Source organism: Anolis carolinensis, chromosome 5 (assembly GCF_035594765.1).
Source record: "Anolis carolinensis isolate JA03-04 chromosome 5, rAnoCar3.1.pri, whole genome shotgun sequence".
NCBI lineage: Eukaryota > Metazoa > Chordata > Lepidosauria > Squamata > Dactyloidae > Anolis > Anolis carolinensis.
Genome location: NC_085845.1, coordinates 178,436,045 through 178,448,505, shown reverse-complemented (window position 1 = coordinate 178,448,505; position 12,461 = coordinate 178,436,045). Strand labels below are relative to the sequence as shown.

General features: G+C 41.4%; 1 protein-coding gene across 1 annotated transcript in view; it reads left to right on the top strand.

Annotated features, from left to right (window-relative positions):
* polr3b (RNA polymerase III subunit B) overlaps positions 1–12,461 on the top strand; it is a 66,579-nt gene that overhangs the window by 5,713 nt on the left and 48,405 nt on the right. Inside the window, exons 6-9 of the mRNA XM_003220918.4 lie at positions 5,125–5,225; positions 7,250–7,341; positions 7,838–7,955; positions 9,017–9,125. Of these exons, the coding sequence (XP_003220966.1) occupies positions 5,125–5,225; positions 7,250–7,341; positions 7,838–7,955; positions 9,017–9,125 (420 nt within the window). The remainder of the gene's footprint in view (positions 1–5,124; positions 5,226–7,249; positions 7,342–7,837; positions 7,956–9,016; positions 9,126–12,461) is intronic.

The following is a 12,461-nucleotide window of genomic DNA, read 5'->3' as shown; positions in this document are numbered from 1 at the left end:
CCCTGCCTGCCTGTGGCGGTCAGCCTGAGTCTTCTGCGTTGCCTTAGCTTCCAACAGTAAGCGACGGGCAACATCATGCAATGCAGCCATTTCCGAAGAGCGGTACACAGGGTCCGAAGAGACCACATTGGTCGACGGCGCCACACCTCCCCGTGGGTGAAAACCATAAGTTAGCTCAAATGGCGTATGCTGACTAGACGTGTGCACCGCATTGTTGTAAGCAAATTCCGCCACCGGTAACCACTTTACCCAAGCCGTGGGTTGATCTAAACAAAAACAACGCAGATACTGCTCTAAGAGCCCATTAACCCGTTCCGACTGTCCATCCGTTTGCGGATGGAAAGCTGAAGACACGTTTAACTTAGTCCCCAAACACTCATGGAAGTGTTTCCAAAAGCGTGACACAAATTGCGGAGCCCTATCTGAAATAATCACCTCGGGTGCTCCGTGCAAACGATAGATGTGCTTTGTAAATAGTAAGGCCAACGTAGGGGCCGCCGGAATGGTTGAACAAGGAATAAAATGAGCCAGTTTACTAAATAAATCCACCACCACCCAAATACAAGTATAACCCCCAGACTTAGGCAAATCTGAAATAAAATCCATGGAAATGATTTGCCATGGCCTCTCCGGAACAGGTAAAGACGATAACAACCCTCTAGGGCGCCCAACAGGCGTCTTACTCTGCTGACAAACGGCGCAGCTGTCACAAAAGCGCAGAATGTCTTGCCGCATCTTTGGCCACCAGTAGCTCCTGGTGATAAGCTGTACGGTCTTGAACCTGCCAAAGTGCCCAGCCATGGGTTCGTCATGGTGGGCTCTAATCACCTCCAACCTGAGGGTCCCTACTGGTACGTAAACCTGCCCCCTACGCACCAATACCCCGTCTTGATCCTGGAGATGCGGCAGTATGGTACGGTTACCTGCAGAGAGCAGCATCAGTTGCTCCTGAGTCCACACATCATCCTTCTGAGCCTCAAGGATCTGGTCATGTAACCCAAGCTCATTATCTACAACACACAGAGAGGCAGTAGGCAAGATGGTCTGACATACTACCTGCTCATTGGTCTTAAATTCCGGCTTGCGGGATAAAGCATCGGCCCGCAAGTTTGCCTTCCCCTCCACGAACTGCACCTTGAAGTTAAACCTGGAGAAAAACAAAGCCCAGCGGATTTGACGCTGGTTTAACTTCTTTGCTGTTTGCAAGTGCTCTAAGTTCTTGTGATCAGATCTGACCACGATCTGGTGCCGTGCCCCTTCAAGCCAGTGCCGCCACACCTCAAACGCCACCTTAATCGCCAACAACTCCTTCTCCCATATGGTATAGTTCTGCTCGAAGGGTGTTAGTTGCCGCGAGTAAAATCCACAGGGACGCAAGGTCCCTGAGGAATCCTTCTGAGACAATACAGCCCCCAACGCGTAGCTAGAAGCGTCCGCTTCTACCACGAACGGTCTGTCAACATCAGGATGGGTTAGTATGTTGTCCGATTGAAAACTAGACTTTAGTTGTAGAAACGCCTCGTGAGCTTCCCGCCCCCACACAAATGGCTGTTTCTTGCGCAGAAGCTGCGTCAAAGGTACCGTGAGCTTTGCAAAATTCGGAATAAACTCCCGGTAGTAATTAGCGAAACCCAAGAACCTTTGTACATCCTTCTTAGTCTTCAGCTCCTGCCATGAGTTGACGGCGTCAACCTTATGTGGGTCCATTTTAAGTTCCCTACCTGACACTACATGACCTAGGAACTCCACTTCAGGCACATGAAAGACGCACTTGGAAGCCTTGGCGAAAAGCCCATTAGCCCGCAGTCGGTGCAGAACCTGCTTGACATGTTGACGATGTTCTTTCTCGTCCTTAGAAAAAATCAAGATATCATCCAAATAAATCACTAAAAATTGGTCAATTAGGTCCCTGAACACATCGTTCATGAACCTCTGGAATACCGCAGGAGCATTACAAAGCCCAAAAGGCATGACTCGGAACTCGTGGCATCCGAAACACGTGTTAAATGCCGTCTTCCATTCATCCCCTTCCCGTATACGGATTAAGTTATAGGCCCCCCGCAGGTCAAGCTTGGTAAAGACCTTAGCCCCTTGCACCCTTGATAACAGTTCCGAGATTAAAGGCAGCGGGTACCTATCCCGAATGGTGTATTTGTTTAGGATCCGATAATCGCAGACCAACCTAAGTTCCCCAGTCTTTTTGGCTACAAAGAATACCGGTGCCGCAGTTGGAGAACTAGATGGGCGAATAAACCCCTTGGCTAAATTTTCATCTAGAAACTCCCGCAAAGCTTGCCTTTCCGGTACAGTCAAGGCATACAGCCTCCCTGCTGGCAGTTTCGCACCTTCTGCCAACTTGATGGCGCAATCATATGGCCTGTGCGGTGGTAATTTGTCCGCTTCTCTTTTACAAAATACATCAGAGAACTCCCCATACTCAGCAGGCACTCCCTCCATATCAGAATGAGTAACATTTAGAGTGCAACAATCCTGCCTCTTTAAGATCACTTTACGTGTTGCCCAATCTACTTGTGGGTTTACTACAGCTAGCCAATCCATCCCCAGGATCACATCATATCTAGGCAAGCTCGTAATATCCCACACAAACGTTCCCGTTACTCCCTGCACCTCCCACGTTACTGCTGAGGTTTCATGGTTAACCACCCCAGTCTCCAGCAGTCTCCCATCTGCTCCTTCCACCCACACGTCGCATGCCTTGCGCACTCTAGGAATGCCATGCTTCTTAGCAAACTCAATATCTACATAGGAGACCGTAGCCCCTGAGTCCAGCAGTGCCAAAGTAGAAACAAGTTCCCTTCCCCCAACAGATAATGTAATGGGTACGAAAACATGCTTCCTCCCCTCAGTTGACTGCTTGAGGAGCCCTAGTGCGTTGGACTCACGTCGCACTAGGGCTGGCCTTTTCCCGAAAGCTGGGAAGGTTTCACATTACAATTTTTGGCAAAATGCCCAGCATTCCCACAGTACAAACACAAGCCCAGCTGCCTCCTACGGCTCTTTTCCTCTGTAGACAGCTTTTTAAAGACCCCAAGCTCCATGGGCTCTTCCCCCATCACCACAGGTGCCCTGGTTACATGCATGGGTGGCGCACACATTGCTTTTGAGTGTTTACGAGCCTCGAACCTTGCGTCTAAACGCAGCACCTTAGCTACTAAGGCGTCCCAGCTTTCAGCCGGCTCCAAGCGTGCTAATTCATCCTGGAGCATATCACTTAACCCGGCAGTAAATAAAAGCATGAATGCATTTTCCCCCCAATCCAGCTGGTGGCGATACAGGTTAAACTTATTTAAGTAATCCAAAACAGTCCCCTTTCCCTGTTTCAACCGATACAGAGCCCACCCAGCGTTCTCCGTGCGGAGAGGATCCCCAAAAGTATCAGTTAACAACTTTTTGAAATTATTCAAATTGTCCTTGACTGGGTCATTTCCCAAAATTAAATTAGTGGCCCATTGTCCTGCGGGACCGGTCAACAAACTCAAAATAAAGGCCACCTTGCTAGTGTCTGTAGGAAAAGCATGAGCACTGAGCTGAGAAAAATAAAGCTCCACTTGTGCCAAAAAGGTTGGCAACTTGCACCTGGTTCCGTCAAAGCGTTCAGGAGTCAAAACATGTCCTTTCACAGCCTGAGCTGTTTGGATAACGGTAAAAGCCGTTTGCAATTGGTCTACTTTGACCCTTAACTCATCCATCGTCTTCCTGACGGGTTTATTGCTGCAATAAACTTTTTATGGGCGTTGGGCAATCTGTCAAGGACAGAACGCCACAAGATTCAAAGTAACAGAGTTTATTAGATTACAGAACTCAAAAATGCCCGTAAAACACAAGGGCCAGGCAGTTTTTGCCTTTAGGAGCAAAAAGGGGCAAAAGTAAATGTTCAAAAGATAAACCGGATTAAACCGGAGTTTAATCCGGGTAAAAACAAACTGCTTGCTTCAGCCTGGGTATAAACGAAACGAAAGCCAAGGAACAAAAGATACAAAGAATGCAACTAATTGGCAGCAGATTCCTCTCTGCTGCCAACACTGTGCTTAGAGTAACTTGCGTCGCTCCCCCACACACACAGCAGACAGGATCTCCAACACGAGTAAATCAGCCAAGGATTGTAGCAGTTGAGTAGACCAGTTCCGTTCCGTAGATCAAAGCCAGAAGCAGACGTTTGTAGTTTTTCCAAGTCCAAGAAGGGGGGGAAGACAAGCCGTGGTCAGTTCAGTCCGAGTTCTCAAAGCAGGAGATGGCGTCCGTCAAGAAGACGACGGAGGGTCAAGCTAATAAGAGTAAGCACAGGTTTGCACAAACAAATGCCCACACAATCCCTCCCGCCGTCTGACCCTGGATTCCAATCAACTTACGTCACAGCACAGGAAAGCACACAAGTCTTCAGGGAAGCGTCCCACACACACACGGATCCCAAGCGTTTGCCCAGATTACCTTGCCCAACGCAATTTGCAATTGCTCCCAAGCCCCATTTTATGCCAGTTACAAATCTTCATCACTGTCAGCTGTCCTCCTTAACCCGGGCGTTTCCTCATCACTTTCCTCGTCAGAGCTGGAACACCTCTGACTACGCCCAACAGCATCTCCAGCTGTGGATCCCGTCCCATCCCTCCAGCTAAACCATGGGTCTAATCCTGAAGGTCCCCATTCATCTTCTGTCCCATCATGGCCAGTGGCACCCACTTCCTCCCTTACCCGAGTCCAATCCATCTCATCCTCCTCTGAGCTAACCAGCCCCTCCTCCATTCTCTCCGTAAACCCTTCGAAAGACTCCTCGTCAGATGGTGCTGCAAATATGTCTCGCAGTCTTTTTCTCTCTCGCTCCTCGAGAGTATCTGACTCTCGAGGAGTCTTACGCCCACGTCTGTCAGTAACAGAGCCATGAGGCTCAATCATAACAGAATCTGAGCAATACTGAATTGGATATCTAAGTTGCCCAGCAAACCTACATATTGGATGGTTTAAATTGGCTTTGTGTTGCAACAAATATTTCAATCCCTGGAGAGACAAGCTACCCGGTCTTATGTGAAAGAGGACTTGTATGTGGTATATATGTTGCTAGAGGCTTTTCCATCTGAAAAATGTTTAATGGTGCGATTTCTCTTTAAGTGTCGCCTGAGAGATATGACTTACTCTGCCCCAATTACTGTGGACATTGAATATACTCGAGGTAGCCAGAGAATTATTCGCAATGCTTTACCTGTTGGCAGGTAAGATTTAAAAATAAGTGCTACTTTTTCATATTAGTTACATACTGTAGTAGACATTGTTTTGACATTTGTGAAAATGTGTTTTAATCTTGGGTTACAATACATTTGTTCCTTATTTGACACGATTCCCTTTCCGCTCCCACTCCCATTCCAGTGGGATTTGTGAACGTATTTTCCAAGTTACAGGCTCCTGGATACCAATGCTTAAATTAATTCAGAAGAAATGGTGAAGCTGATTGTCTAAATAGCAGGTATATAGATACGATATAGAGTGATTCTTCCTATCTTTTCAGTTACCCAGAACAGGGAAAGGTTTATGTGCAGGTGAAAAACAAAAGGCATTCTGGTTATTGAAGACTATTCATTTGTCTTCATTTTTGCACACATTCACATCTGTAAGAGGTGCTCAGACAAGAGTACAAAAATTCTGATTCACACCCAGTAATAATGACTCAAAATCATTCTTTTCATATCATGAGGTTCTGAAAAATATAGATATACAGTGGGGTGTTCGTACCCATTGGGGCTTGGTTCCATGACACCGCAGCCCGATGGATATAAAAATCTATGATTTTTCAAGTTCTGTTATGGGTAACAGCATAGTAAAATAATGTCTCTTATCTAAAAACAAGATTTGGTTTTTGGAACTGAGGTGAGGGGGATATTTTAAGCCATGCATAGTTGAATCTGTGGGGAAAGAATCAGTGGATATGCCTGGGCAACTCTCATTTAATATATCTCCTTGACAGTGAATCATTTCCAGTGACAAGTTCCCAAGCTGGAGATTTGTTATTGTGTGTGTAAGCTGAGGCTGTGTATATTTGGGAAGATGTGGGAGACTAGCATTTGTGTGAGTTAAGTAGATGTTGGAGTGCAATTAAAATATTGCATACAATTATATCTCTCAGGTGGTTAGGAAATATACTATAGCTATGTGTTGTGTCTTCTTTAACGTATGTAGACTTTAATCATGTACTTGTCATCTTTAATAAAGTATTCTTTTTTTTTCTTCCTCCAATAGTTTAGGGTATGTAAATGCAGCAATATGTTTTTGCTATAATAAGTAACAGTGGATTTAATGTGAAATAAGACTGGTTCTTGGTGTTTTCTCTGAGTCCCTGAGATATATTTGCCACAATTGCATCAATGCACACCATTTGGTTTCTCTTTGTAGAGTAACTGAGGCTTCTGAAATTAGAAACTCAGGAATTAGGTTAATTATATTGCCAATCTAGAATGATTGGCACATAAAGCTACTTATCTGTAGTGTGTAAATAAACATGCCCTCTCAGGGGACTGTTGTTGGAAGAATTAGGACAGCCAAGCAGCAGCACTGAGTTGAGAAGATAGCATTGCTTAAATTGCTGGCATCAATTCAAAGCATGTTTTGGGGCATCAAAATATTAGAATGCCTTTTTAAAAAAATACTTAGCAGAAGTGATGAGATGTGAGGTGGCAATAAGAGAAACTAAAGCTTTCTTAAAGCTGCAGCTTCCATGTGATGTTAATTTTTTGTAGACAGTATGAATGAGAAATAGCTATAGCTCATAGCTACATTCACATGTGCTAGCAAATCAGGTTATCTTGTATGATATGATAATGTTAAACATCATTGTTGCTGGGCCTCCAGCCAGGTAGGCATCATATGTGTGCATTAATTTGATAAATTCTTAACTCTTTTCTGTCGCTGAATAGTCTCTTATCTTACTAGGAATTGCTTCTTTATCCAAATCAGAAAATTGGAGGGCAAGGGACTGCCATGTGAAAGTATTGAAAGACTGAAGTATGCAACCTGTAAGAAAACATTCTGGTGCACTTGCATTTCATTAATTGGCTCAAGTCTGTTTAATAAACTTTGAAGCTGATATAGATACCATTCCATAATTTGAACAAAACATGTATGTTGAAAGAATGGTATTTCAAGACCCTTTTCTACTCCGAAACATCTAGTGCAGCAGAATTTTGTTTACTGAAAGAGCTTTCAATGAGCATGACATTAATTTTGACTTTGGGAATTTTTATAGGATGCCAATAATGCTGCGAAGTTCCAACTGTGTTCTTACTGGGAAAACTCCAGCAGAATTTGCCAAACTTAATGAATGCCCCTTAGATCCAGGTAATCAATTTAATTTCTAAATGTATTTACTACTTATGGATGAATTTTAATCTATTTAAATATATTCTTCAGTGGAATCTTGCAACACATGGGCCAGTATGGTGGAACAGTTATCAATCTTCCCATTAAAGAAGAACTTTAATGTACATGCCTTATGCAGTTTGTTTGCTATCTAGTTTGCATATGGAGTTTGCTGGAGCTTCTGTTATTTCAGTGTTCTAGAGGATCACTGGGACAGTGGAGGATTTCTGTAGATACCCCTTGTACATATCAAGCATGATTGGCCTACATGAAGGATAAGTTTTAGATTTAACTGAGGTGTTGAATGATATCAACACAGCAACTGGAGTGAAGTATTTCTCCATAAAGTATTGCATACGGGTGTAGTTAAGAAAACAAAGCAAAACATTCAAAAATGTGCAAAGTCAGTTGAATAGAATTTCATATATGGCTGAAACATGACTCAGTACTGATTTTTTTATTGTCTATTTGACAGGTGGTTACTTCATTGTTAAAGGGGTAGAAAAGGTCATTCTTATTCAGGAGCAGTTATCAAAAAACAGAATAATTGTGGAAGCAGACAGAAAAGGAACTGTTGGTGCATCCGTTACCAGGTAAAATAACTGCTGAGTATGGTCTCATATGATCAAATATATGATCTCTTCTTGTATGATAGCTGGAATCCAAAAGGACTTTACTTACTTTGAGCACAAGAAGTTTGTACCTGCCCAGTGGGAGTTCTCCCCACCTCCTCACCCAATGGCAGATCACAATATGGGTTTGAATCTTCTTTTTAAGTAGAGCTTGTTATAAAATAGATTATCCCTTCTCTGAAATACTTAGGGCCAGAAGAGTTTTGGATTTTGGGATAAAATTGATTTAGAATATCCAGAGATGGGGGGAGGAAGAGAGAGAGATATATCCTGAAGATAATTTAATAAACAATCTTGTTAATAACTTTGTGCATGAAACAGTCTGTGTACATTGAACATTAGAAGGCAAAGGTGGATAATTTCAAATTTTGTAGCATTTCAGATTTCCAGATAAGGGATACTTATCTTGTATTTTGTTGGATAAAAGAAGGAGAAGGAGAACTAAAAATTCAGAGTTGCCCCAGTGCTTAGAAAAAAAATTGGGGTTTGGGCCATTTATGTATATTTTTGCATACACTTTATGCATCATTTTACTAAATATTGGTTAAATTCCCAATGTTTCTAATCCTGATCTTTAAAATATCACAGAAGTTCAGCCAACCATTTCAGTTATTTAAAGATTCCTCTATGTTAAAATCATTTGCTTAAACATATTGTAATACTGTGGGGTATATTACTTTTTCATCTTAAGTGCCTAGGAGAAGGCAGTGTGTCTGCAGGTTTAAAGCAGTAGCAGGCAAATTGTCTGATTCTATTTATTATTTATATATTGTAGTGTTTAATAAAAGAATAAAATAAAACAAATTTACAAAATATAATTGCTGAACAGACCCTTCTTATTTAATTTTAGTTGCAAAAAAATCTTAAGGAGCAATGAAATTCAGCAATGAAATTCTCATCCATGAAACATTGAAGTTCCTCATTATTTTTTTACATTTTTTAACAATTTATTTTGTTCACTAACTAAATGTTGAAGATTTTAGTATAATAATATATATCCATTTCCTTTTACAAATGTTTAGTTCTACTCATGAAAAGAAAAGCAGGACGAATATAACGGTGAAACAAGGAAGATTTTACCTGAAGCATAATACCCTATCAGAAGATATTCCTATTGCTATTATCTTTAAGGTAACAATTTAAGAAAAACTATATCCTAGTAGTGAGAATAACCAACAGAAGACCTCATTAATTTCATAAGGTTTTTAAAGACAAGGAATAGTGAGAGTTGTCCCTTTGAAATATAGCCTACAGCATCTGACATTTGAATAAGAGCAGACGGATTCTGCAGCCTCATGTGGATCCTGAACTTGGAAACGTTATGTTTTGGAATGCGATTCCCAGATTCCCACATTTCTCAAATCAGTGCTCAGCGGGGAGGAAATAGTAAAACAGAGGTTTGAATTTTAGAGAAGATGCAAGTATTTGTGTAGTTTTAAATAAGAAAAGCGGGGAGAAGAATTTGCTATCCAGATTGTATTGGTATGTTTCACAGAAGGAAAAAGCAGCTGTAGGCCAAACCATTGCCTTGGTCAGACTGGTTCTACTTCTATTTCATTTCCTTTTGTTAGGTTTTACATGCAGTTCCAGACCTGTACTTGGGGAATTTTGCCAAAAAAGGAGCATAAATACATTTGAACATCTTTGCCAGAAGAGGGCAGCAGTTGCTTACAATATGAGAGGCAAATGTTTTAAAAGATAACAGAGAGCCAAAAGCATGATGTAGCTCTCTACTACTGATATTAGTAGTATTTAAATTGGGAGGGAAGGTTGCAGGGTGTATTTATAACAGATAGTTTTGACATCTAAGTTTGTTTTCTTGATAAGCCAGAATTCCAAAATTGATTTTGTCAGAGCCTTCTTTAGAAGTTGATACTTCTATATACATATGTGGAGGTATCAACTTTTACTTAGTATACATGCTAAATATATTTTACTTGATTTGCATGTTAAATGTTTCTACCGGTGTGTTAATAGTGATGACATGCCAAATGGAGTTCTGACATTTTAACACCTATATCAACATATCCTTTCATGAAAACTTAAATAGTACCTTAGAGTAGCCCATATGACTTTATATTATGTATTAAGACATACAAATTAGATTTGTACAGATATTTGCTCCTTCAGGAAGAGATGTAGAAAGAGGATCACGGATCTCTCTGCAAATATCTTTGTCTAGAGAAACCCTCTGAGAGTATTCCAGAATGGCAAACACCCTTGGTATACAGATAGCATGCTAAAGAATACAGAGAAGCTTTCCCCAACCTAGGGACAATTTTTACTCAAAGTCATAGAAATGTGTAATACAAACAGCCTTTTCACATGTTGTTCACCAGTATACTTGACGTGGAAATCTACATTTAATGTACAGCATTTTCATTTACATGTACAGCAATTTTCGGTCATTCTTTGTATGTTAGCTCATGCAGTGGCATGTAATTGCTGCAGACATAATTGCACATCTAGGATACGTGTGTGTGTAGGTGCAGAAGGTATACAGGATGTTTCAAAATGATGGACCCAATTTCAAAGCAGTATATTTCATGTTTACAACACGTTACAATTACACAAAAAGTTACAAATTTAAACAAATTATAAAGTTTTACTAACCATTTTGAGCCAAAAAAAAAGAAATATAAATAATAACTCTGCAAATGGAGAATATCTCACTAGACTGTATGTTGTGGGGTCATCATCTTACAAAAGACCAGGGTCAGTGGTGGTTTATGAGCTGGGAGAGGCATCTAGCTGCAATCATTTGAAACTATGTTCCACCTCTTCAAGTGGTAAACGTTTCATTCATGAGCTGTTTGTTGTAAAAAAAACAGCAATTTCAAATCGGGTCCATCTTTTTGAAACAACGTATATATTCCAAAGTTTGTTAATTATATCATTTTGGAACAAGCACCATATTTGCACTATTAGGGGATATGTGCACCTTGGGTAAATGGTGGAGGAGCTTTCCTTTCAAGCCAAGGTAGACAACTTCATTCAGGTTGAGAGCTACACAGAATGTTGTGTGAGCATTTGTGTGATACAAGTAGACACATGCACACATGCCACTCACATTAAATGCTTTTGCATATCACTCCAGTGAAGAGAAGGCTTTAAACTTCCACATTTATCAGTATTGAGTAGCATTCCTGAGGGTGGGAAACATCTTCTCATCACAGTGAGGTTGGCTACTTTATAATGGAGGAGGAGGGAGAAAGGGAAAATAGCATCAGTGACATCTGCTGTCACTTGTTGAATTGTGGGGTCACCATCTACTGGGCAGCACCATAAACCTGGGTAGGGGCTGCAGGGAAAGCCTTGGTTGCACATAGAATCATAGAGTTGGAAGCAATCACAAGGACCATCAATTCTAACTCTGCCGTTTGGTACACACGATCAAAGCACACCTGACAGATGACCATCCATCCTTTGCTCAAAATCTCCAGAGTAGGAGACTCCCATCACATTCCAAGGCACGTTATTTCACTGTCAAAGAGTTCTCATCATGAATTTCTTCCTAATATTTAGGTGTAATTGCTTTGTCTGCTATTTGAAACCATTGCCCCATGTCCTAGTCTAGAGTAATAGAAAACAAGCTTTCCCCTTGCTCAGTGTGACTTCCTTTCAAATATTTGAACAGGGCTGTAATGTTTCCTTTCAGCCTTCTTTTTCCCAAGCTAAACATACCCAGTTTCCTAAGCCATTTCTTATAGAGCTTGGTTTCAAGAACTTTTGCCATTTTGGTCGCCCTTCTCTGGATGCATTCCAGCTTGTCAAATTGCCACCCCTTCCTTGCTTTAAAAGACCCATATCTGCCTGAAGACCAGTGTCAGTGTATTTAAAGAAAAAGATGTATGAGACAGAATATAGCAGTAGGAGCCACTGCTTTAGAGCCCTCTGTCACCAATTGTCTGGATGATTAGGGATGACAAGATTAGAGGACAGCTGTTGTTATTCACCATTTGTTGCATGGTGTTTGGGATTTTAGATAGAGTTCTTGGCAGCAATCCGTTGGAGCAAAGACTTCAGCTATTTGGCACATCATTCATACCTAATAGGTAAGGAGTTGGGGGCAGCCCAGGGTGTGAAAGACCCAGTGAAGACATCTAAGAAGGAAGATATTTAGGAAAGAAAATGTTGCTTGCCCATTTACAATGAGACCCAGAGTACACTGTGTACCTATGGCAGTATTCTGCAGTGGCTTTTGTTATTCACAGCTTAAACCTGCAATATGAATGCAAACAAAACTTTTTCATCCTCCCAACCTCCGAGAAAATGTATTATAAGTCTGCCAAGAGGAGGTTTTAGGGAGATTATTCCTTGTTACTTGATATGGCAGGAGTCCAGATGTATGTGAAAGGAGAAGCTTTAGTACTATCTGGACTTCACAAAGGCCTGCACTGCTGGCTGCCACTTTGAAACATTTTGTTCATAGAAAGACTGAGGAGAGATTTTCTCCATAAACCTTAA